Raw genomic sequence first — 26,414 nt, forward strand, 5'->3', positions numbered from 1 at the left:
TTTTATGGTACTCCAAAGCCTCCAGCAGAGCCCAGCCCCTTTCAGCCTGATCCGGTGGATCAAGTTCTCTTTGACAATGATTTTGATACTGAATCACAGAGGAAAAGAACCACGTCAGTCAGCAAAATGCAAAGGATGGACAGTTCTCTCCCTGAAGATGAGGAAGAAGAGGAAAAGGAAGCGGTTAATGGCAGCGGAGGGATAGGTTGGTTACAAGGGGAGAAATTCCCTGAAGTATTTTATGAATGAATAAGAAGTATACAAATAGTATTCATGCTTGCTTGAACTGCTTCCTTAGTTTTAGTGCAGTTTGAAAGCAGTTTTCTATTCAGACGGGTGTTTTTGCTCTCCTTTGAAATTACATTTTAAAAAGAAACAGCTGTTCTCCCAGCCAGATGTGCAATTGCATCATAAAATGCACTGCTCAGTAGAGAACATGTAGTGCTGGGCAGCAGCCAGTAACTTGATTGGGAAGGAAAAATTTATCCATATAACAGAATCCCTTTGCAGAGTGTAATTCATGCCCTGTAAATTTAATCGTTTCATTTTGGTCAGATTACCAAATGCAGGAGGTTTTAGTGAAACAATCAGACTGAGGGGCAGCACCAGCTCATACTGTAAAATGTTCAGATTATTTTGCTGAAAGGAACTGCAGAATAACCCAAGGGAGTGTTTGTGGAGAGGAGTAAAGCACAGTGCATTGAGACCAGACCAGTGTCCAGTAGGATGTTTCAGAGATTGGCAGCACGCCCTTTTCGTTTTGCTGTCATGGTTATTCATCTCGAGGGGGAAGAACTGATGTTGGAGAGAAGCCGTCACATTGAATTTGCAGATGATCCTGTGTGTGAGTGGTTAAGAAAGACTTATATTGACCGGACCTGACCTAATCTTGTTAGCTTTAGGGTTGGCAACGCCACAGCACGGAGCACCCGGTGGCCTGGCTGGTGGTGATGTGAAAGTCATGGGCATCATCGTGTGGCTGAGGATACCAGGCATAAGCTCTGAACTACCAAGCTGAGGCTTGAATGAAGTGTTAGCAGGGATTTGGGGGAGCTTTTACTTCTTGTAGCTTGCAGGAGAGAGGTGTGTTTGTCTTATTGGCAGTTTGGGTCTTTTCTACATTTCAGTGCTGGTGCTTTGAGGAATATCAGTAGGGCTTCTATTTGTTTATTTATTTATTGGTGGCATTACAAACACTGTTCTCTGTGTGAGGAGGGAAACAAATTAGTCAGCTTGCATTTCTGCCCGTGCTGATTTTGTAGCTTAGGCTCAGACAAATGATACGAGGTTAATTCTCTTTGGCAGGGGCAGAACAGAGTTCAGTGTTTTCATGTCAGCTTTTCAAAGTCCACAGAAGGGGAAAAAAAAAAAAAACAGTGGAAAAATGCTCATCACATCCAGGGACATGTTTGACATTCTCTCATAGCCAGATTAAGAGGGTGGTGCTTAGTGAGAAACAGCATAAGCATCTGACAAATAGTAATGCTTTCCCTGAACAACTGCAGAAAACAAAGAAAAACACTCAGATTCTTCTGACTGGATGAAACCTGTTCCCAGTTACAACCAGACAAGCAGCTCCATGGACTTCAGAAATTACATGTCAAGGGATGAAACCCTGGAACCTCTGCCCAAGAACTGGGAGATGGCCTACACTGACACTGGCATGATCTACTTCATCGAGTGAGTAGCCCAGCACTGCCAGCAGGAAAGATCTGAGCTGAAGAGCCACAGTCTGGGAAGCTGCCTAAAGCTCTTACACCTCTCCTTTTTCCTTATATTTCTGTATGGAATTTTATGTGTTTCCTCTCTTTTGTTCCTTACTGATAATGGTTTGTGCTAGATATTAGATGGTCGTTGTGCAGGAAGGTGTTATGGCCCCGTGTGTGTAGTCAGTTTGCAGTGTGTTATGTATCTCACGAAATGCAAAGCTGGGTGGATGTTGGGAGGGAAGGTACAGCATCATATAAACTTTTACAATGACAAATCTCTCTGAAATCTGAGAACTTGTGTGTTCTTTCTTCTCAGCATGTGTTCCCTGGCTGGGAATACCTGCTTGAAAAGATGAGCTGCACAGATTAAAGCTCAGGATAGAAAAGCAGTTCATATGTGCACGTGTGAAATAGCCTCACTTATGAATTCTGAGGTGAAAAGAAATAAAAACCTAACTGAATGTTAAATATATGACTAAAAGCATTTGCTGCTTTCAGGTAGAAACAGATGATGTTTTCACATGAGCTTTCTAGGGCATGGGAGAGCATGCCTCTCATGTTTCACATCTGTCCTCAGGAGTCTCCAGTGCTGGTACCTCTAAGTATCATTGTTGCCTTTTCTATTTAGCATTTGACCGTGTGACTGAGGTATAAACAGGGATTAGGTTATCTAAAGGCTACGGTTTGACCAAGGTAGTAAATATTTAAGGTAGAGCAAAATTTCTTCAGTCTGAGGAAGTCTTCTTCTTTTAATGGGCTGTGTTTTGCTCTGCAGTCACAACACCAAGACAACCACATGGCTCGATCCACGGCTCTGTAAGAAAGCCAAAGCTCCTGAAGATTGTGAAGATGGAGGTGAGATATTTAGAGCTCATTTGTTACTGTGGGCTGAGTTTATCAGGGCTGGATGAAATCCATTACTGCTGTGACAGGAACTTCTTGCTGATACATGTGGCTCTGGAGCAAACAGGGTGTAGTGCTGAGCGTCCATAGTTCAGTGGTAGTGAGAGCACACATAAAATGGGAAAAAGCATAATGTATTTTTCCTGGAGTCGTGGAATCTGACTGAATCATGGATGTATCTGCATTCCTGAGAAGAGAACGATGTATGTTGTGCCAGTAAGTATCATTGCTAAGGAGAAAGCTGGATATATCAGCAGTGATCACACTGGAATTTTTTATGTGGGTGGAATATGGCAGGGATAGAAGGTCCATAAATACTAGAATATATGCAGAATGAAGATACAGCATAATACCTATTGCTAGTAATGTGTATTGCATGTTTTACGGTATGATATTTGAATGTGTAAGTAGAGGTAACAGCTCTTTATGCTGCTGTTTCAAGACTTGAAAGTCAGGTTCATGACTGACCCACAGACGATACCTGTATCCATTTCCTATGCAGTCTGTGATTTAGTCAGCCAAAAAAGGAGTACCAAGTAGCTCTGTCTTCAGCAAATGCATGTTACAAAAGCTGAGGCAGATTCAGAACGGCCTGTCATCTCCTTAAATTGCACAGGCTAACAATCATGTATTCATAATGAAGCCAGCTGGAGCAACGGACTCATACTGCTGCTTGTTAAACATACGTGCAGCACACCACAGGATAAAAAGAGCACTTGAAACAGAGAGATGCAGGATATCCAAATGAACAGCGTTTAAATGAATGGCCCCCCTGGGTCTTTTGTCAAATCCTGTGGAGTGCTGCTGATACTAATAAGTGGTAACATGCTGTCATATGCTAGGAAAATTGCTGTTACCTTCAAACTTAGGGCAGCCTCAAACAAGATTGCACAGAAATTTTATCCTTCAGAATGTCTAGCTACCTGGTTGTGTCAGTTATTCAAATATTTAAATTTCTTTGGTCAAGGTAACTAGAACAAGAAAGCCAGAGTAATTGGACCTCTGTTTTAACTGCCTGCCACCTCTAGTCAGTAATGATCAGCTGCTGCTTACCATCTCACCAGACTTTGTATTTTTTATTCCCTTTCAGATGTTCTTCCTTCCCAAATAGGTTAATTGGGATCTGTCTTTAAGTTCATTGCAGACTTAAAGCGATGTGGTTTTGTTAAATAGAAGTCTGATCCAGTGGAACAAAGATTGAGAGGTGCAGGGTTTCAGATTCCTTGGAATAAGCTGATGTTTTTTCATCAGAGGGACAAGTCTTAAACAAACAAAGGGAAAAAAATGACTTCTGTTTAATTCATGTTTTTCATCTGTCGTCTTTTTTTTGTTGAGTGTTGATATGTGCAGATAGCTTTCCAAAGTAGTGGAGAATTAATTTTGTTCTTTCTGATTGCAGAACTTCCTTATGGATGGGAAAAAATAGAAGATCCACAATATGGAACATATTACGTTGAGTAAGTGCTAATTATTAATTTGAAATAGTCACAAACTGAGCAGAAAGTAGTGAAGCAGTTGCTTAGCGGTGTATTTAGGTTGTACTAAGTAAAAACAAGTTCTAGAGGCCAGTGTGCACATTTCTGAAGCACTGAAGGTCCATAATATGACTGCTGACATACTGGAGTAAATTTCTTCTAGAGAAGGAAAGCAAGTAACAATGAAAGTAATTAATAAATGGGAACGAGCTGATGTCATTTTCATTAGCTATAGCAAAAATAGGGTGACTTGATAACTGTAAAAGAGCAAGGGTAACATTTCTCATTGCTGTCTCCAAAGGGACATCACAAGTAACTGCTCAACTGCTGCAGAAGCTCTTATTGGTCTTCTTCAGGTCAGGGAAAATTAAACCTTTCTTTTACCATTGTTAAAAAGATAAGCAGAGTTGCAAATAATAGATATAGAGAATAGAATATATTCTATTTTGATTGAAGCAACACAGCTAGTGTCAGGAGAAAAAGCAAGTTTTCTCTATTCTTATCTAACAGAACCTCTTGGAAGTTTGCAAGTGGAATGAAGGTATACTCTATCAAATGGTTACAAGAAGTGAAATTACATTGTTTTTTTAAAATAAGTCAAGTTGTTGAAAGGAACAAAAAAGACATTCCATGTTGATTCTCTGATAGTTTGGCATTTGTTTTTCCAAAGTCTTAATCTGATCAAACAATAGTATTTGTAGGCTGCCTTTTGTGACTGTGTTTTCTGTGAAATAAGCAGGATGGTGTCCTCTGATATCTTAATCTACCTTTTGTCTACAGTCATATTAACCAGAAAACTCAGTTTGAAAACCCAGTATTGGAAGCCAAAAGAAAAAAACAGCTAGGACAGACTGATGGTGGCCCTTCAAAATCAGGTATCACTAAATATTGTGTTCTTTACCTCATATCTCTATCTACAAGTAAGCATTGTACATAATCAGGTTGGGAATTGATGAAGAAATTGGCCTTTCTGCTGGGCCTTGTGGTTCAAAAACTCTGTATGGTTTTTGGAATGATTTTTTTGATGTTAAAACTAAATTGAGGCCCTGGCACTGCTTTAAAAGCATTTTGGTAAATCTGAAGCTGGTTGTCGTAAGCGACTTCGGAATAAGTGGAGGGTTAGAAGGGCCAGCTGGAAGGTGCAGGTAAAGCCACTCCTTGAATTTTATTTGCTGTTGACGTTGATGTCAAAGGTAAGAGAATAAAACCAGAAATGAGAGGTGGGAGATTTAGTTTGTCCCCTGTTTTAATCTGTAATACAGTTTGGAAAACCTGTAAGTTGGGTGCCCAGACTTTAAGATGTCTTCCTTCTTTCTCTGATTGCCTATTTTATATGTGCTTGTAGTCACCATTATTTGGAGATTTAATGGCTGCCATAAAGCAGCATTGCTGTCGGTTGATTATATTGCATCTTATCATGCACAGGGCCAGAGAAGTCTCTCTTCACTAGGGATCCATCCCAGCTTATAGGAGCACTTATAAGGACATCACTGAAAAAAAGCACGATGGGTTTTGGTTTTACAATTATTGGAGGGGACAGGCCTGATGAGTTTCTCCAGGTGAAGAATGTGTTAAAAGATGGACCTGCTGCACAGGATGGGAGAATTGCACCAGGTAAATGATTATTTCTCTAAGCTTGCATTTCTTTTGATGCTTTTTAGAGAGTGCAGCTGCTGATGTGTGAGATTGAGAGGACGATTGACTCCTGGGAATACTGTATTGTGTACGCAGAGTTTCTTGATCAACACGATGTGTGTTATGAAACAAGGTTTCAGGATTTGACATGTACTTTCTCTTCATTTTGAAAATACATGCTTAACCACATGTGGCAACAGGGTAAGGCTATGAAATACGCGTGGGTGCAATCCTAGCTTAAGTTCAGCCAATCCTAAAATAAACATAGGAACCCCCCCCAAAAAAAATCCGATTTATTTTTGGATTGAATTTAGGATGCTCTAAAGTATGAATTAAAGCAGAAGACATCTGTTTGCAGCAGTGTGTGTGCCATGCTTCATCTCCTGTGGCTGTATGGTAGCATTTTTTAAAATCTGCTGGAGATTAAACTTTTTATATTTAGCATGCTGTCTTCTGAGATGACATAGAATAAATGCAAAGAGAAAGTCCTTTGCACTTCTTGGAAACAGATAGTCAAGAGGTACAGCCAGCATTATTATTTTTTGAACACTGCACAGTGATTTTGTCCGGTGATTTTTTTTTTCCTAAGTCTCAGAACACTGGAAAGGTGTGTTTAGTTTTGTTTCTGGTTTTAATGCTGTTTCAAAAAATTCCTTTTTGAACAGGTGATGTCATTGTAGACATAAATGGAAACTGTGTCCTTGGCCATACCCATGCAGATGTTGTCCAGATGTTTCAGCTAGTTCCTGTCAACCAGTATGTAAACATGACTTTGTGTCGTGGCTATCCTCTTCCTGATGACAATGAGGACCCAGTTGTAGATATAGTGACTGCTACACCTATTATCAATGGACCACCTGTGACCAAAGGAGACATTTGTCTGACCAGCCAAGAGTTAATAGCCGGGACAGTTGTGTTGGACCAGAATGGAAAAACAGGCCCAATGTTGGTCAACGGTCGACTCAATGGCCCTTCCATGGATACAAACGAGCAGAGGATCTCTGTTGCGTCTTCGGGAGGCTCTCAGCCAGAGCTGGTCACCATCCCACTGGTCAAAGGTCCCAAAGGCTTTGGGTTTGCCATTGCAGACAGTCCTACAGGTCAGAAGGTAAAAATGATTTTAGACAGCCAGTGGTGCCAAGGACTTCAGAAAGGGGATGTAATCAAGGAGATCTGCCATCAGAACGTACAGAGCTTGACACATCTGCAGGTCGTGGAGGTACTGAAGCAGTTTCCAATAGGAGCAGAGGTGCCCCTGCTCATCTTAAGAGGAGGTAAATATGTAAATTTACAGCTGTCGTGCGTGCTTTTTAAAAGGCCTCTTTTAGTGTGATGAGTTAGCTAGCAGTTTTGTTATGTCTCAGCCATGATGTTCTGAGTTTAATTTATCGCCCTGAGTATTTGGATGAGAGCATGCTGCTAGGGGTTTTTTTACACAAAAGTTATTACAGTGTGTTTAGACACTGTCTCTTCCAAGTGTCTGGGGAGTGCTAAAGCAAAAATGTAGTCTGTAGTATAATGCAAAAGGTATGATTGATGGAGTTTTCTGGACATCTCCAAATGTATTCCAGTAACTGTAGCTGTGCTGGACAGGTGATTATGAGTGGCAAGAAGCATCAGCTGTAAGATGGAACCTTTCACTGAAATGGAAAAAATGAGCATTTTCATATCTGCATATTCATACCTCTTTGTTAACCACATACCAGATGGAGCTGAATGAATTAGAAAGCAACAGGACTGCTTTAGTGCCCTTCTAAGGTTTTATTGTAGCCTTTTGAGTGGCACTTGGGTCATTCATGTTTGGAAAAATCTCCAAGTCTTTTTGTGTACAAATGCTGCTGTTTCTTAATCAGCTAAGGAAACAGATTTGTTTGGTGGCAAGTGAAATTCCACCAGGCTAATTCACAGCCTCCTCCAGTGAACTTATGTGTCATCTGGTTGACCAGCATCTAGCAAAAGGAGAAACTCATTGCTGTACAACGAGTAGCAACTCTGATTTGAGATTGCTCCTAAGTGATGGCTTTGGTCAACTAAACGATCCCTTGCAATTTAAAGAAGGAATGAATAAGCAGTTATCACTTTCAGCTCAGGAGGAACTGATTATATTGCCTTAATGCTATTTAAGCTTGGATGACCTAGAATTGAAATTGCTTTCTATATTGTATTTTTTTCAGGTCCACCCTCACCTACTAAAACTGGCAAAGTGGTGAGTATTTACAGTCTATTTAAATTTGCTTCAGATGGAAAAATACTGGGGGGGGGGTTGGTGGAAAAAAGACTTTTTAATATGGTCTACTTAAAACTGAAGTTCTTCTACAGAACCCTTTGAGTATTTTGAGTTTGGATATAATGGATTTCTTATTTCTTACCCCTGAAATATCAAGAATACAGTGTGTGTGTATATATACATATCTATATATATTTGCATGATCTGTATCAAAGTGAAATGGGATTTCTAAAAGAAAGATACATCAGTGTTCCTTGATCCTCACATAGAATAACAAAATGGTTGCTGCTCCCTTCTTAATACACTGTAGTTCTACGTTTCTAGTTTGATGCTCGTTGTTTTTGGAAGTTCCCTCCACTGGGGTGTCTTTAATATATTTTTGTCTCAGCAAAGAATCATTAGGATTGGTGAAATACTCTCAGATTGCCAAAGATTTTTGTCATGAGCATTTCTCTTATGAAATAGGCTCATTGATAACCACCAACGAACGTCTCCAGGAGCAGAGCTGCGTGCTGAAAAATTTATTGTACGCAACAAATTATTTCATTTTTGGAAAAAGCCCATTAGCAGGATGTAAATGCAGTTCCTTTTTCTTACGCTGTCCTGCTCTTCAAGTCTGAAAGCTGTATCAGAGCAGTGGGATGATGCATGTGAGCACTGACACTCAGTACACTTGAAGCACTGAGATGTGCAGATTTGGTTTCTTACAAGCATGCAGCTGCCTGCAGTAAAGAAATTGCTGCACAGATTGGTGCAGCTGGAGGACATGGGCTGTGCCTGCATGGCTCCTATGTCAGCACGCTCTGCAGCCATGCTAAAAATACCCAGGGCTCCAGGAGCAGCGTTCCACACACGGGCAGAGCAGCTTTTCCACGGAGCACTCAATGTTCAGTGGCATTAAGCAACGTGGCAAACGAGTTCAGTTAAAAAGGGCAAGTTCTTGTGTTCATGGACATGCAAGTGTGAAAGCTCTGAGCTGCTTGGGGGAGTTTTCTTCCACCCTCCTAAAAGGGCACAGCTCAGAATATTGTTACTCAACGTGCACAGACACGTGCAGACCACCACGTTCCAGTTTTCCAGGTTGGGTTTACAACCCAGAATAATTATTTAGACTTGTTGTCCACTGGAAATTAAGATGGGAGAACACAAGGATACTTGGTGGCCTTTCCTCTTGGAATGGCAGTGTTGCAGCTATCACAGGAGAAGAGAAAAATACAAAGACTGCTGACTTATTCCCAATTCATTTCACCTCTCTGCAACGCTTACCATCTTTGCATGCATGAACTCCTTCAGGCTCTTGGCTTAACGTGGGGTTTGTGGGGTGGGATTCTGTTCCAGAAGGACAGGCAGGAGAGTTCAGGGAGTTTGGAAGCGCTCAGCGATGCCATCCCACAGCCTATGCCTTTCCCTCCCACTGCTGTGAGATCAGGCTCTCCTAAACTGGACCCTTCAGAAGTCTACTTGAAGTCCAAGACTATGTATGAGGACAAACGTGAGTATATCAACCCCAGCTTGGAAATACTCAAGTGTAACAGAACCTTTTCTTTGTCATGCCTGTGGTAAAAGCACTGAGACTTCATATATTGAGTTTGTTAACCCTGTATGGATACAAACATTTCGATTCACACAAATCAGAAAACTATAGTGCCCATTCAAAACAGATATATACATATGCTGTGTGTTTCAGTCGTAGTTTCAATAATGTAATTAGTCATAAAAGTGGTGTAATGTTCTAATATTATATTTGCTGTCCAGGAATTTCTGAACAAATTGGTCACTTTATGGGCCTGGCAAAGCAGATGTGACTTCCTGTCCCCCCTGATCATCTGGGGGATATGGTTTATTTTAGCAGTCTTTATTCAAGGGAATCCCACAAAATAATGAGTAAATCCTTGAGGTGTTTTCTCCAAAAACCATTTGTGTTCTGAGCTTTGTTACAGATGTATTTATTTCAGTGGGCCCATTCACATACAAAACAACTATGTAGACAATTCTCGTTAAATGCTGTTCATAAATAAGCTGAGCAAAGAGTAACATCAGACCAAAGGACCAAAGCAAAGTGCAGGAGCTGGACTTGGTGATCCCTTCCAGCTCGGGATGTTCAGTGACTCAAACCATTTCAGCACTTATAGATGGTCCTGAGTTGTGCTGCAGAGTGGATTTCATCCTGGCACACTGTATGAATGCAGCTGTGATTTTTCCTTTGGCACTCATCAACCTGTCCTTTCCTTTTTCATCTTTTTCTACATTGTTTGTTTGTTTGTTTTTTAATCCATTTTGGAAAAAGAACTTCATTAACCGTTAGATTGTTTGCTGCATTTCTGGTTACTGTGTTCTGTCTATAAAAAGAATCAGAATGCACAACAAAGGAATAACCTTCCAGTAACCAAAGGTAGCTCATCACATGTTTTGAAATGTTTTTTCTCAGCTCCAAACACGAGAGATTTGGATGTTTTCCTACGAAAACAAGAGTCGGGCTTCGGATTCCGCGTGCTTGGAGGGGACGGACCGGATCAGCCTGTAGGTGAAACTTCTTACAGCTGCCTACATGTTATCTCACCGTGCTGCTGTTGGGATGGCTTCTGCTCTGTCCTCCTCATTTCTCTCTCCTTCTAAGGAATTCAGTGATGGAAAAACTGACTTTTAAATGTCGAGAATCGATTCAGATTACCAGATTGATTCTGGGTTTAAGAAGTGGTTCAGCTCTAGCTCCTAAGAGAGGAGAATCGTTTCGTCTTCAGTCAGTGAAATGCTCTTGAGTAATCCAGTTAAAGCTGGGAGATGTAATCCAGTTCTGCTTAAAGCTGGACAGTGTGTTCCCTGATCACAGAATCACAGAATGGCCCAGGTTGGAAGGGACCTCAAGGATCATGAAGCTCCAACCCCCTGCCACACGCAGGGCCACCAACCTCCACATTTCATACCAGCCCAGGCTGCCCAGGGCCCCATCCAACCTGGCCTTGAACACCTCCAGGGATGGACGGGGATCCACAGCCTCTCTGGGCAGCTGTTCCAGCACCTCACCGCTCTCATTGTAAAGAACTTAACCATGGAGGTGCTGAGCATGGCCTGAGGGCTGCAGCTCAATCCCTGGGACCGGGTGGCTGTAAAGGGCTCCAGCTGAGGAGCTGTAGTGGGTGCAGGCTTTTGGGTGGCTTAAACTGGAGGCTACAGGAAAACAGTTCTGCCTGACTAGTTTGAGCCCAAACGAAGTGAAGAGTATGGTTGGTTACATTTCTTCTCTTTGCTCTTCGTAGAATCATTTGAGTTGGAAGGGACCTTTAAAGGTAATCTAGTCCAACTCTTCTTTAACAAACAGGGACACTTAAAGCTCGATGAGGTTGCTCAGAGCCCTGTCCAGCCTGACCTTGAATGCTTAATCTGCATTTTAATCTGCAAGGCTCCCATTCTTTTTTTACCCAGAGCCTTTCTTTGGCAGCAGGAATTTACTGTCAAGCCTGTAATTGTGGTGCATTTTGCTAACAGTTGTTGCATCTCAGGAAGCCTCTATAGGGCTGAGCATCAGCGTCCCATGCTGTTGGCACCACGTGCACTGGCAGTGCTCAGTTTTTGCTGCACGTGTTTCGGAGCTTCCTGGGGAGCAGATGAGCAGAAGGGAGCTGCTGCTTACCCTGCAGAAACTGCCAGGCTGTTCTTCTGACTGCAGCCTAATGAGACAAGGCAGCTCTGGGAGGTGTTGGACCCCCTTCCCCTTCCATCCTCCCTGCACGTTTTCAGAATCAAGTGCTGTTTTGTCAGTCTGTGGTTCCTAGTGGATTCATCTTGAGGATACAAGCACAGCTTTTCCAGTTTGCTCTTATGTTTTTGCCTTGGGTTTTTCCCTCTCATCTTCAAAAACACAAAATATGCTGCTTTAGGATTTGCATTAAAGCCTTGAAGCAGAAGCTGTTAGACTGGCTTCCTCCTGCACATGGATGTAGGTGTTATTTTGCTTCCTGAGTGGCATCAAAATGCAGCTGCAGTGTTTGCACAGGGAGAAGTATAGTGGTGAGAGCCTGGTTTGCTGTCACCTGGTCAGTGATGAGGGTGCAGGTAAGGCTTCAAGTTGTCAGGGTAGCAGTGTTTCCTGGCTTCAGCCTACAGAAGAGCAGTTGCATAGTTTGGCTCAGATGAAGGCAATCATCAAGGAATGGCAGAGTTGGAGGCAGACTGCCCTGGGTTTTCTGTTCCGTTGTGGCACTTTGGGAGACTTTCCTCCATTTCCTAAAAGGAAAATGCTCTTCTCTGGAAAGTAGTAGACTGATAAGATGTCAGGGGCTGCTCCTTCAGCTGTCAAGTTAAGAGAAAAAACTTTTGGAGTAGAAAACCAGACTGCTTTCTGATTGTACTTGAAGGAATGTGTTTGTTGTTGGTTTTTTTTTTCTCCATTCACAGCTGTGATCCAGTGCTAGTCTGTTTTTTTTCTAGCATGTCTTTAACAAAAAGGAAGAGCAGCTTCTCTTTATAGCAAAACCAAACAGTTACACTTCTGTTGCACTTTATAGCATTTATCATGTTTGGTTTCCATAACAACCATAGCAGTTGGTGTCAAGCTAATGTCACAAATGCTGTGTGCAGGTGATCTGCTCTCCATTGCTTGACCTCAGACAACTACTGACAGTGATTATTCTTAACCTTTCATTTAGCCTGAATGTCATTCTAGTGTATGAAACACTGTGTTTTTCTTATCTGTTATATTTAGTAGCACTTCATGAGGTGGCGATAGACAAATTTGGTAAGAGGAGCAGCTGTTTGAAGTCAGCATTTACTCACCAAAAGCTGTGTAGTGAAATGAGGAGTAAAAATCCCCCAAAAGTTTTTGTACTTCTTGATGTGTTGAGCCCAAGCTGGCGTCCATTCAGTCAGTCTGTGAGGAGTCCACAACCACTGGTTGTGCTTCTGCTAGAAATGGACAATCAAATCTTCCCAAAAGCTTTTATAGAATCACAGAATCATAGAATCACCAAGGTTGGAAAAGACCTAAAAGATCATCCTTGGTGATTCTATGATTCTTTCTGCCTGGATTCACCTGGGATCCAACCACTGTGTGTTCTGATGACTTTGTGTTCTGCCATTCTAACCCACTGGCTGTGCCCTGTTGATAGATTTACATTGGAGCCATAATTCCATTGGGGGCGGCGGAAAAAGACGGCAGGCTTCGAGCTGCTGATGAACTGATGTGCATCGATGGAGTCCCAGTTAAGGGGAAGTCACACAAACAAGTTCTGGACTTAATGACCAGTGCTGCACGGAACGGTCAGGTGCTGCTCACTGTCCGGAGGAAGATTTTCTTTGGTGGTATGTATCTGTCCTGAGTGTTGTGCAGGAATAGATCTGACTCGTGGAACATGTTTGTTGTTGCAGGTCAACTAAAGCTGTTCTGAAACATACCAGTTATTATGCTAGAATTGAGCAGCCTGAGGTTCAGGAATGTCAGCTGTAATTCTAAGTGGAGAAAAGCAGAACTTATGAGTTGATGCTTTGGTGCTTGCTGGCTTGCACTGCTCCCGCAGGTCAGACTGAAGATTAAGGTAGCAGTGGTGTTTTCTTCATCCCTTTTCCAAATGCTCGTTAGAACAGACATTAGTGCTATGTAAATTGAGTAATAGCACAACTCATGTTCTGTGCTACACGCTGTATTCTGTCGTGTGTTGATATCTATGTGCAGCAAAGATGAGTGCATTCAGGGCAGAGATGATTCAGTGCAGCATCTTGTGATTCTGCAGTTTGGGATCGGTGTCCAGATCTGCAGTGTACAGAAGGTGTTTATCCTTGACTCATTGCTGCTTGATCACGTGAATGACAGAGCTGGAAAGGAGCTCAGGAATACTGAGGTGGTGCCCTGTTCTGATCAGCGCTCAGTACTGCTTCTGCAGTGCTCTATTCACCCATTAATTCTGAGTGTGTACTAGTAAAAGGAAAAAGTATTTTAAAATCAAGTCTTAGAGTTGTTCCTCCTTTAAGATAGCAATAATTTTCTTTTGTAGCTGGATCTGTGCTGTAGATCTTATATTCTGCTACAAAAAAAAAAAGGCATCACATCACTCTGACAAAGTTTTGTTGTGCACGCTGCCAATCTGTTCTGCTTTGGGAAATCAGGTTGCAGTGCCTTGCATATTCGTGCACACCTGTGTAGGGCTCTGGGCCTCTGTCTGCTTCATCCAGTGTCTGATTTCTGTTTTATATAGATCACATTGTTATTAGCTTGCTTCTCACGTTCCCAGGCAGGCAGTGTTTCCTCTTGCTGGCACTGATAGTGAGATACACAGCTTTGTTGTATTTACCTGATAGAACAGTGGCATTGTTTTTGCCTTACTTGTTGTTTGTCTGTTACTTCTAAGGAGAAAAGCAAGCAGAGGAGGAGGATTCGCAGGCTGTCGTGACGCAGAACAGCTCTCCTCGCCTGAATCGGGCAGAGTTTGCAACCCAGCAGTCCCCAGAGGTCTATGATGTCTGTTTGCAGCGGAAGGAGAATGAAGGATTTGGCTTTGTCATTCTCACCTCCAAAAACAAGCCTCCTCCTGGCGGTGAGTGCTGTAATCTGGTGGTTTGGTCACAGCCTGGCCTGACTGGTGCTGGAGTTTCTGCTGTGCGGAAGTTTTCTATGCCACAGCTTTATGTGAACCCACTGCGTTGTTCTGAAGCTGAGATATTCTAAAACAAGCAATCAGCAATTGAGTCTGCAACCCTGCAGTGCTTTTCTCTTCACAGTTGGCTCTTAGGTTTATGTAATACTTTAAAAGTAGTCTATTAAGGGAAGTGTAATTAAAATTTAAACTCATGGTAAATGCTAGAAGGCATCAATGTCTGTTGCTTCACAGTAACTTCTGCACGGGCTCATTAAAACTGTCCTTGATGGTTTTTTAATCTTGGGTGGCTGCTGACTGCATGTTTCAGCTTTGCTGGCATGGTTCTGAGAAGTCAGCTGATAATCCTGACACATGCACGACATTCCTCACCTTCCTGACCCCTCAAAGAAGCATGCTGGGGAGAGGAGTGCAGGGATAACAGCTCCACAGAACGGCTGTGCAGCAACACCCTTGGTTTGCACTCACTCTGATGGGTGAGGCCTCCTTTGTGGTCTGCAGGTTTTTCACTGCAGCACCAGCATTCAGAGCAGGAACGGTCTCTGGGACGACTGTGGGAGGTCTGGGTCTGCTCAGTGCTCGTCTCACAGGAATACTAACCGTCTGACGGGGTATATTAACGGCCTGACGGGCCTGTTCTGACTCCGCAGTCATTCCCCACAAGATCGGGCGTGTGATAGATGGGAGCCCAGCAGATCAGTGCGGGAAGCTGAAGGTGGGAGACCGCATCTCAGCAGTGAACGGGCAGTCCATCGTGGAGCTCTCCCACGACAGCATCGTGCAGCTGATCAAGGATGCAGGCCATGTGGTGACTCTGACCGTCGTCGCTGAGGAAGGTGAGGGCGCACGGCCTGCTGAGGTGAACGTGGCTGCTGCGTGTGCCACATCTGTTGTCTGTAGCTTTCGAGGTCAGTTCGCTTACAAGGGAGTGTTTCAGGGTGTTTGGGAAAGAGATCCATTTCTTCCAGAAGAACTTGAATGCAGGTGGGGCAGAAGGAGACAGCTGCTGAGATGGTTATGTTGAAAAATGAGATGGAACAAATAACAACGTGATTTGTGGTAAGGCAAATTCTCATGGTTTCACATGTGAGAGGGAGACTGCTGGTAATGTGTCCTGTCCAGAGCCCGTGTTCTTCCACTGAAGAGAAGTTATCCCTCCTGGGGGGGCTGGCAGGCTGGAGGACTCAGCTGGGAGGGAAAATGTGCTGCACAGATCCTCTCCACTTAGGCACTCTCAGTCTGTTCTTCCTGCCGTGTTGAAATACACAAATCAAGCAGTGCTGCATCCCTACGATACAATAGAGAACACCCTGTAGTTTTGAAAAATAGCCCCATTCCTGCTGGCTTCCCAGGCTGCTAGCAAATTCTTCACACACAAATGTTGTATCATCTCAGCATCTTCGTGGTTGCAAAGCCCCATCCCATAGCCCATATTTTTAATGAAAGCTCCCATGCAACATTGCATTCCATATGGCATTGTTCCTGCACAGACAGCTCACTATCAATACGTAAAATCCAATCATTGGAAAAGAAAAGCTGTGCACCAATCCTGCTTACTGCTGCATTTTTCTGGTTTGCTGCTTGTGGGTTTAATTAAACTTGCTATCATTATTTTGCCAGAAAGTTGGCTTTCCTGGTCCTTTAAATAATAAATACCTAAAGCCAGAATGTAAATAAAGCCAACAGAATATTCTTTAATTTCACATTAATTGCAAATATTTAACATGCTATCTCAGCCTCTAATGCAGAATTTCAAAGTCTTCATTTCCCTTCTTGTTAATTCTTGAAGCAGAGTGTCTTCTACAAATTGTTGTTCTTCTATTAAGATTTTCATTTCTATCAAATCTAATTCATTGCAGTTTGAAGGAACATACCTCAAAGCAGCTGTGCAGGGCAGTGTTTGTAATGCAAGTGAAGTTTGAGTTGGCTGCATTAGATCTGCTTCTCTTAGACTCTCAGTCAACTTTGCCTTCAGAATGGACTTTCTGAACATAACCTTTTTGTCCCTTATTTATGCATGACTTCACCTGGGTGCTGTATAAGAAGGTAGCTTTTCCTCTTTGCTCAATTACAGATTGGGAGATAAAATTAGACTGAGAAGATGGGTCAGAAAATGTGAGCTTAGAGGAGCTGAAGTTGGCATGTTTCAGGTGTAAGGAGTTTTTAACAGTGAAAGAGAGAGAAGCAGAACCTGGAATAAATCACTGTTCTAAAATTCTCACTCATTTAGTTGGAGGATTGCAGGTAGCTCACAGCATAACCTCCTCACAGCAGAACTCCTTTGTAAATTAGTTGAAGCTTCGGTCACTTCCCACTGTTGGGGTGCCTGAGCTTTGCAGGGATTGTTCACAAAGCAAAGGACAAAGACAACATGCAGCTCCAAAGAGAAAAACACCCATTTTGCCAGAGGCTGTTCAGCATCACAAAACAGAAACCCCTCATAGTGCTTAATGTTCCCCAGTGCATCATCTTCAGTGCTGTCCTCTGAGACTGGCAATGAAAATACTACCATGTACCACTTCTCTCTCCCTCCTGGCTTTCACAGATGTGTGGTCTTTGCTTTTTACATGGATAAACGAATTGCACTTCATGCTCCAGAAGACATTCTTTAACATTTTTCACAAAAGCAGGAGCCTGTCAGCTTCTGTCATGTATTAGCAAGAAACACAAGAGGGAGCGCAGCAAAAGGACTGGAGAATTTGTACAAACAGATGGCATTTCTCTTGCCTGTGCTTCTAAATTAAAATTCTGAGTATAAACCAGGAGTAAAAGTTGACATTTTGTCTCTAGAGAAAAAGCTTTTTAAGGCACGTCACAGTAATAGCACCAAGCAGTCCTGCAAATGATTCTGGGTCCAGCATAACTGAGAAATTCAGCCTAATAATACACATTATGCCTTCCTTTCCTGAAAATGCTTGGGTGCTTCATGTATTTTGCTTGGGTTTGGGTTGGTTTGTTTGTAGCTCAGAAATGCAGTAACGAGGTGCACCTACCAGAGCACTGCATCTGCAGTTTGGCTGTTTGGGATTTTTTTTTTAAACGTGATGAGGAAAAGGAGTTGATTAGTTTATAATTCAGTACATAAGTTCATCTTGGGCCACAACTCGCCATTTAAGGTTCTAGCTAAGAGGCAGCTTTTTACATAGGCTATGGTTCATTACTCTTTTAAGTGACACAGAATTTTGTATTCTGAAACATGTTTTTTTCATTTACTGCAAAGTGTACAATCACTGCTCATTGTGGAAGAGAAAATAATCTTAAATTATTTTAAAGGATTTTTTATTAATGTGTCCTTACACTTCAGTTTTTACTTAGCTTCTGGAGAAGGCAAAACACGGACATCCGTGTTGATGCACATCAGTGATCCATGACCTCTGCACCTGAAAGGAGTTGTCAATTTGCCTCTATAATTAAGGATTATATTAATCATAACCATCCCTCTGGATCTCCATTCTCCTCCTACCTTTAGAAAGGGAAAAGTTCTCAAATGTCCCTTATTCTTCATTGCTTACAAATTACTGTTATATTGAATATCTGAACCAGCTTTATAGACGTGATAGGCTGTAATGCCTGCTGGTCTTTATCAACTTGCAGACAATCTAAAAGCATTCTGTTTGTGTCTGGTTCAGTAAAAATTACTTTTTTTTTTTTCTGGAAAAAGCAATGTAAGTAAGAGTGAAATTCTTACATGATTTATTCTGTGGAACCAAGGGCAGTTCATTGGATTACAGCACTCAAGATAGCAAAATCCTCTTCACTTTTAAGTGTTGTGAGCTCAGCTCAGTGTGAGATGCTCTGCAAGTGGAATTGCTCCGAGCAGCACATTGCCTGTTACACAAATTGCCTTTCTGCTCATCCTCTGAAAGCTGCAATTGTCTTTCCCAAAATTTCAGAGACAAAGTGACCATCTTGTCCCAGGTTGAGAGCAGCAGACTCAGTGCTCCTGGTCGCTGTGGTCTCTCGATGTGTGCCTAGCTTTACATTGAGGAGTTTTCTCTGACTGTTGGTTTTGTTTGCATTTATTAGAACACCGTGGTCCTCCATCAGGAACAAACTCTGCCAAGCAGAGCCCAGCTCCTCAGCACCGACCTCTGGGATCAGCACAGAGCAGTGCTTCCAGCACAGACAGGTACAGAGCTTTGGGCTTGGGAAAAGGAACTGAGAACAACCAGACAAGCTTGGAATTGCTGAATGCAAAGGTAACATTTGCTTCCTTTTGCCTCTTTGCAGGGGAGCTACAGAAGGTGAAGCTGGAAAAGAAGTTTCAAATAGTTACAGGCTTTCATGGCCTGAGCACAAGCACTTGGCACAGCCTGATGCTGGCGGTGCTTCAGGCGTTGGCAGCCGCCATTCGCAGGTGCAGGTAAGCATGCAGAGCCATGCAAAATACGTGCTGGGTCATCAGGACACTGCAGTGAAATTGTCACAGGGCATTCAAAATCAGAATAAGAAATCATTTCCTTGTCTGACATGAGTAGAAAAGTTGCTTGTGAAAAATGCACTGAAGCATTTCATGGGGTGTTTCTGCTAATTATTTATATTCATCTGCTTGTCATAACTGAAAAAACAAAATCCTTGGAAGAAGGCTTCTTCTGACCTCCTGGAAAAGTTTCTTGAATAAATGTTATGGCTATCTAAAACTAAGAAGGAAAAATATTATTTATGTGTAGACTTTGAAGGAAACCATTATACCTAATGGTACAGGAGTTGTGATTTAATTCAGCTTAAATTGTGTTGCACGCATCTCAAGGTGAAGAAGTGCATGGAATCTTTTTCTAGAGAAGCACAGATGTAAACCTGCCTGCAGGTCCTCAGCTCTCCATTCTGGTCTCACTTTTTGCACAGAATTCTGGCTGTTTTCCAGTAGAATTGGAAAGAGGCCCTCGTGGCTTTGGGTTCAGTCTTCGAGGAGGAAAGGAATACAACATGGGTTTATTCATCCTTCGGCTTGCTGAAGATGGACCAGCTGTCAAAGATGGGAGAGTACATGTGAGTTTGTCTTCTCTCATCAATTTGTTAGCACAGGAGTTGTCCTGTTGACATACTGCAGTAGCCTATAGTGGTAACAGACAGTTTCATTCCATGAGTTCAGGATGCCAGCAGGCAGAGCAGCATCTGGGCAGCTGTCCCTTCAGCTCTTACTGTGCAGTGTTAGCAAATGCTGTGATGCTGGGCTTTTGAAGGGGAAAATAAATGGAAAAACTTTGGCCATCCAGAATGAATCATCTGTCTCTCCATGTGCTTGAGTTACAGTAACATAAATCCAGGGTTATGTAGGATACTTGAGAAGCCCAGACAAGAAATTGCACAGTAGAGCAAAAACTGAAAGAAGACTCTCTAAGTCAGTGAATTTATAAAGAATTATTGTGTGTATTTTGTGCTATTGTGGTTCTGGGTGGTATTTGAAGATAAAGGGCTATTTTTTTTCCAAAGATGAATAAGCTAATTCTTATGTCTTTGTAAGTAATTCGCTCCCAAATACTGTAGTAGGAATACTTACTAGTGATAAACGTCCTCAAACATGCACAGTTCTCTAAATTCCAGCCTCATTCACCTGCACAGACTCCTGTTGCTTTGGTTGGAGAGTCCAGCAGCAGCAATCAGGCTCTGTTTTCAGACGTGCTCTGACTGTGCTCTGCTTCACATAGATGATCCGTGCCACGGCATGGATGGGTGGGATGGAGGGAATGTCACAGCAAGGCAGTGCTGGAAAAAGAGCCATTTCCCACATTCACATCATCACCTCCATTCATTTCAATGTGACATGAGGTGAATTGTGCTGCTGTCTGCAGCACTGTTCCATGTTGTTGCAGCACGCAGGGCACCGGCCCAGTTGTGTGAGTGCTTTTGTTGCCCAGGAGGGATTGTGGCTGCTGAGGGTCGGTGCAGTTGTGCCCCTCTGCAGGTTGGGCACTGGGAGGAGTGGTTCAGAGCCAGAACCCAGGGTGAGACTGTTCCATTTCTCTGTCACTCGCTTTGTCCTTCCCCAGCTGTGAGATGCTGGCATTCTGCTGGCTGCACTCTGAAACAAAGAAGAGGAATTTCTCACCCAGTCAATGGCAGCCGAGCATGATGCAAGGCACGTAGCGTGGTGCGGAGCGTCCTGTCCTGTCAGATGAGAAACCAGCTGGTGACCTTCTTTGGCAGAGGCACTTTATTTAACAAAGCCCAGGCGGTCTCTTTAAACTGCTACATGTAGGCACTAGTGACATCCATTGGCTGAGCCGCGAATTGCAAAACAGGTTTCATGACACTGGAAGGGTTCTGAGTCCCCTTCTGTCGGTTTGCAAACTCAGCATGCGTTGCAGGTAGCTGCCCAGCGCCCGGGGCAGTTGTCACTGGCCTCAGAGACCTTATTACTGATAACCGTGTAATGGTGAGCTCTCCTACTCAGAAAAATAAATCCATTCCTTTATATGACATTTGCTCTGCACTCTTTGTGAGGCACAGAGAAATGAGTGTTGCCTACAGATGCACACTGGCAGGTTTATCGGTAAGCTACGTGGTTTATCAGTAAGCTCCTCGTTAGGGCGATCTGGAATGAAAATCTGCAGAGGAAGGTGGAAGTGCTGTCTTCCCATGTATGGGATTTGTGTTTATAGTAAGCTGAGGGCTTCTGTCGAGCTTGCTCAGTAGAAGATGTGCACCAAGGACTCTGAACCACCACGATGCTGTATTGTATCGAATTGATTGGCGCTCCTGGGATGCTGTTGTTTATTGCTGGGTGGATTTAACATGAGAGGAAACACGGACACATCTGGCTCTATGTTTTTGTTTGTTTCTAAATGAAAACTTATTTTATGGCGGCTGCAATTCATAAAAACTAACCTGGCTGCTATTTTCTTACCAGGTCGGTGACCAAATAGTTGAAATTAATGGAGAACCCACCCAGGGAATCACTCACACACGAGCCATTGAGCTGATTCAGGCTGGAGGGAACAAAGTTCTGCTGCTGCTGAGACCAGGGACCGGCTTGATACCAGATCACAGTACGTCAGCTGCAGTGCAGTGTCATCTTGGGGCAGTGGGGTGCAGTCTATTTAATAAAGACACCTCGTGCTTGTTCACTGGAATCGCTACCAGTTCATTCCAAACTGATGATTTTGAGTCTGATTTAGGATATAAACTAAAACTATGAATCAAAAGGATGAGGCCCTAGCAGTATTTTAAAGCAAAGCACGCTTTGTGTTCTGCTTTGAGTACACGTTTTAATTCTTTAACTCTTGATGCTGACACCAAGATTCTGCTGGTAAATTTCCTAAATTGTAAGATCAGTTGTTCTGATGAAGAGCTTTCCAGTAATGGTAACTAACCATGACTTCAGCCTTTCAAAGTTTTAAAACCCACAGCTTGAACTACCAAATAGTTTGCTGTGTGCAGTCACTTACAGGCAGCAACGGGCGTCTGCTCTAGGCATAAAATCTGCTCAGAAGTTTCTCCATTTCTTTCCACCAGAGAGCTCAAAGATGATTCTTAACATCTTAATGTTCCAAATTGAACGTCACGGTGAAATCAGAGTGCATTTGTGCATGGCACAGAAACAGCCCATCTGTGAACTACGAGATCTGCTCTGTGCATCTCGCTCGATTTCTGTCTGGCTTAGTTTGTGTTTCACACTGAATTACTTTGTCGTTAATGGGGAAAGTTAAGTAGAGTCCTCTGTGTTCGGATGAGCTTCTGTTGCTTCTCTTTAAAATCAGCATTTAAAGTTGGTTTCAAAGAATAGAGGAGTCATTGTGAGGTCACCTCCAGCTCTCTCCTTATGAACAGCTATTTATGCTTGGTGTCATTTCAGCAATGATAAATAGTGTTTGTTGTGCACCAAGGGGACAGCACCACAGCTATCTGAACCACTCCTGGCCCTCTTGTTCATAGACATTTCCTAAATCTGACACAGAATCATAGAAATGGCAGAAAGAATCTCCAGAGGCCATCTGGTCCAGCCCTCTGCCAACAGCAGGGCCTGAGATAAGGTCAAGCAACGTAGATAAGATCAGCAGCTGTAAGGAAGGGAATGGTTTTGCTGCCTCTCGTCCTGCTGTTAATCATACATTTCTGATTGAAATCTTGCTTGCTGTACTCTGTGATTTTGGTATGTAGTTCTGGGCTTTTTCTCTTCCTCCTTCAGGTTTGGCTCCTTCCAGTTTGTGTCCCTACGTGAAACCTGAGCAGCATTAAGGGCTTTCAGTGCTTTTCTTGGGTTTTCCTTAAAGACTTGGTAAATCTGCATGTCTTGTGTTTCATCTCTTTCTATTAAAGTGCAAAGCTATGAATAACCTTAACTTCTCATTGTTTTCAGTTTTCTTTTAGAAAAAAAGTTTCAGTTCATTTGATTTTCCTTTAACAATGTAGGTCAGGAACTAATTTTGCAATTTGGCTGCACTGGCTCTAAAATGTGCTGATCCAAGACCACGTCAGTCCTGCAGAGATCACGCCAGCATTCTCAGCAGAACCTTTTCCAAAATCATTTCCTTATGATTGCTGTAGGCTGTACAACAATGAAATATGAAGCACTGACTAAATAGACTTTAAAATTATGGCACTACGTGATCTTCGTAAAGTGGAAGATTTCACATAACAGCCTGGCACCTCAATAGTGTGAATGCTTGTAGAATGTTGAGTGATCCTTTTTTTCCCTCTAATAACTTAGTGAAATCTCTCCCTGTTCACTTCCAGGTGATTGGGATAGTTACAGTCCATCTTTCTCAAATGTAATATATGAAGAACAGTCACCATTATCCTCATCTTCACATTCTGCTTCCCCATCTGAAATGTGTTATTTACCAGTACCAGGAGAAGCTTTAAGGAAAGTTCAGCTGTCTGAGAAACTGGAACAAGCAAAGAACACTGTGCCTGAAAAGATAAGCACTTTAACTGAAAACCAGTTTGAGATGAAGCCTCCGTCTTCTCCCCAGAGAACAAAGAGCAGATGGGATCTTCCCTCCAGTACTGGGTTTGAAGTCACAAAAGGTACTTTGGAATTAGGGCCCAGAAGAGACAGATCTGCGAGCCCAGAAAAGTTCGGGGCAGCAGAAGGACACCATCTCACAGGATTGCACAGCCCCAGAAAGAGTGATGCTGATAAAACCCACAGCAATCTCCCACGTAAGCCCACAGAAACAGGAATGAACAGAAAGCAGTATTCCAGTGGAGATCAAGGCGTGTCTGCCAGCCCCCAGAAGCATCTCAGTACGGGATGCACGGAAGTGGTGGGCAGGCTGCAGGAGCATCAGGACAGAACTGGTGGTGATAAGATGACTGCTGAACAGCTGAGAGGTGGAAATGGTAAAACGGGAGTATTGAGGAAGGACACCAAGCAGAAGGTTTCTGGAAAGAAGGAATTGTGGTTTTCAGAGAGAAAATACGCGACGTTAGATGAGGGCAGATTTCCGTTCAGTGACTCCAGGAGAAGCAGAGCTGAAGATGAAAAAGCAAGGAAGTCGAACTCGGGAGAACCAGGTTCCAGCAGATTCAAAACTTCAAGTCTCTCTGATATTCCACTGCTCTCCATGGAGAAACTGAGAAGGCTGGAAGCACAGGAGACCAATGTTCTGAACAGCCAATGCGGAGACGGACGGGCGGAGCTGCCTGACGAAACCAAAGATGATGGGATTCCCAAATCTGAAAGCAGTTCTCCAGTCAAGAAAACACCAATAACTCCGGGACCTTGGAGGGTTCCAAGTGCGTGCAAAGTCACCAAAACTGCGTGTGAGGCTGAGAAACGGGTCTGACCGATGTCTTTTTTTTTTTTTTTTTTTACAGTTAATTAATCAAGTTTCTAATAACGATCATTCAAAAGCGTTGTTTCTTTTGACAAAGTTGTCGTATTTTTCCAAAACTGGTTAGAGGCTGGAAAGCATTTGATTCGTTCTGAAATGATCCAAGCTGCATGAAGGACCTTTAGGATTGCTGCCATGAACTCCTCCATACGCTGCTGTCCCCTCGTCCTTTTGAAGGCGGTGTTCTGCTGCTCTCAACGTTGCACTGCTGTGGCTTCCTCAGCTCGTATTGTGAGTTTCTGAACAAAATTATTTAATGCCTATATTGCCAATGTGATCATGACTCACTTCTTGTTCTTGTGCCAAGTTATCTACTGTATCCAGTCAGTCTGATTCTTTTATGTATTCCAGTCACGGAAAAGTCCAGGTTTTGTTGCAAATGGGTGTTTTCTCCAGAGCATGTTGCATGTTTACATAAGGAAATGCTCATCTTCCTCCTGGTTCAGTGAGGAAGGAGATGGGTGAGTCGGTTCTATCGATTCCAGAGCAGCAAATGAGCCACTGATGCTGTTCCAATTGAGCTTTTTCGTAAATTTTTTATACCTAATATAAAACCATGTAGATAAAGATGATATTTGACATAATCGATGTTTTGTAATTTTGCTTTTTATGAACACAACAAAATTGCTTTCTTCTCTCAATTCGTGAGGATGCTTACAGTAACTGCTGGCAAACATCAGTCCAGGAAGAGAAAGTTCTGGTTCCTGTTGAATAGCATCGTTCCTTTGGTTCACTTGTGGCACGACGTCCTCCTTGGATTGACAACACAAACAGTGTGCATCTGTTTTCAGCCTCATTCTGGTGCTGTATACTGAAAAGTCCCATCTTTTATTATTTATTGCTGCTTCATAATTGGATTTGCTCTCCCTCTGTAGAGCTAAGAATTGATCCGTAGGACAGAACCAACCACATTAACTTCTTAAATGAAGTTCCTGCCTGTGTACACGAGAAGTCTCCCGTATTTTATTTTAGTGTGATCTAAGAGTGCTGAATATTAGGATGTATGGGGTACACAAGTCCTAATTTCTATTCTTTGAGCTATAGTTCAGATTTTGAAGTCCTGCTGGGGAATGTTACGAGCAGAACCCACTGCCACCTCAGATCTATAGCTGTAAGTCAGCAGAATGCATAAACCCATGTGCTTTATATCTGTGATTGTTGTGGTAATTTCCTGACGTGGCAGGTCTTCAATTAGTGCAGAAGAGAAGGTGGTAAAAGCTCATCAGCCCAGTGTGCAGAAGGAAAAAGAGGTGCGGAAGATCAAGCATTATTTACATTAAAATACAAACAAGTGATTTGCTATTTGAAATTGAAGATCTTGTTTTGGCTTTGATACATGTAACATTTTTTTACACCTAACGAAGCACAGTGAATCAGTTCTGATGAAAGAGTTCTTTCCAAGTACAGATGCCCAAACAGCTTTAGGAAGAAACACTTTGAAAATGAACCAGGCTTTAAAGCAGATCTGAACTGTGCTCTGCTGCTTCACGTTGGGTGATCCATCGATTTGCTGTGCAGCATAACATCACCAAACGCTCCACGCTACGGAGTGTGACTGTGAAAATATTCAGTACTTTGCAGTTAGCCTATGTAGATATTAACTGTGTACTCTTAACAAGAGTCTGGTTTGTGTTGAGTTGTATGGAACTTGCCCTAACCACCGAGTGCAGTAACAAATCCAGAAGTGTAGTGCAGAGATGAATTAGCACCGCTGAAATTAATTCCCTGACAACTACCCCCATATTTTTTCTATCTGTCAATGTGACCTGATTTAGTGTCTGACCTGTGTGTGATTTCTCCTCCCATAGAACTTGTATCTCTACTTACTGTATCGGATGACTTAGCAACGTGGCCTTGGGATGCTAAGCAATGTATGGATGTACTGGGTGTAAATGTTTATATATTGTACAGCACCTTTATACATACTTCTGAGGTTCTGACTAGAGAGAGACCTGTAAATCGCTCATTATTTTTTATATAGATATTAAAAAGAAACTCTAGTTCATGGCCTGCTGGTTCTGCACTGTATGAAATAGATTCTTTGTTGATGTCCAGTGGTATAATGCTTCACCCACAAACATAATACTCTTCTGGAAAAC

General features: G+C 42.7%; 1 protein-coding gene across 1 annotated transcript; it reads left to right on the forward strand.

Annotated features, from left to right (window-relative positions):
* On the forward strand, positions 1-26,352 carry MAGI3 (membrane associated guanylate kinase, WW and PDZ domain containing 3). Its single transcript, XM_019623203.2, has 18 exons — positions 1-205; positions 1,506-1,680; positions 2,485-2,564; positions 4,012-4,069; positions 4,868-4,962; positions 5,513-5,701; positions 6,388-6,996; positions 7,897-7,928; positions 9,291-9,441; positions 10,378-10,469; positions 13,055-13,247; positions 14,291-14,476; positions 15,187-15,372; positions 18,563-18,665; positions 18,767-18,899; positions 19,382-19,525; positions 21,387-21,525; positions 23,213-26,352. Exons 1-18 carry the CDS (start codon positions 127-129, stop codon positions 24,265-24,267), a joined length of 3,699 nt encoding a protein of 1,232 aa, XP_019478748.1. The 5' UTR covers positions 1-126; the 3' UTR covers positions 24,268-26,352.
* The last annotated feature ends 62 nt before the right edge of the window (positions 26,353-26,414 follow it).

The sequence above is a fragment of the Meleagris gallopavo genome, chromosome 28 (genome assembly GCF_000146605.3).
Source record: "Meleagris gallopavo isolate NT-WF06-2002-E0010 breed Aviagen turkey brand Nicholas breeding stock chromosome 28, Turkey_5.1, whole genome shotgun sequence".
NCBI lineage: Eukaryota > Metazoa > Chordata > Aves > Galliformes > Phasianidae > Meleagris > Meleagris gallopavo.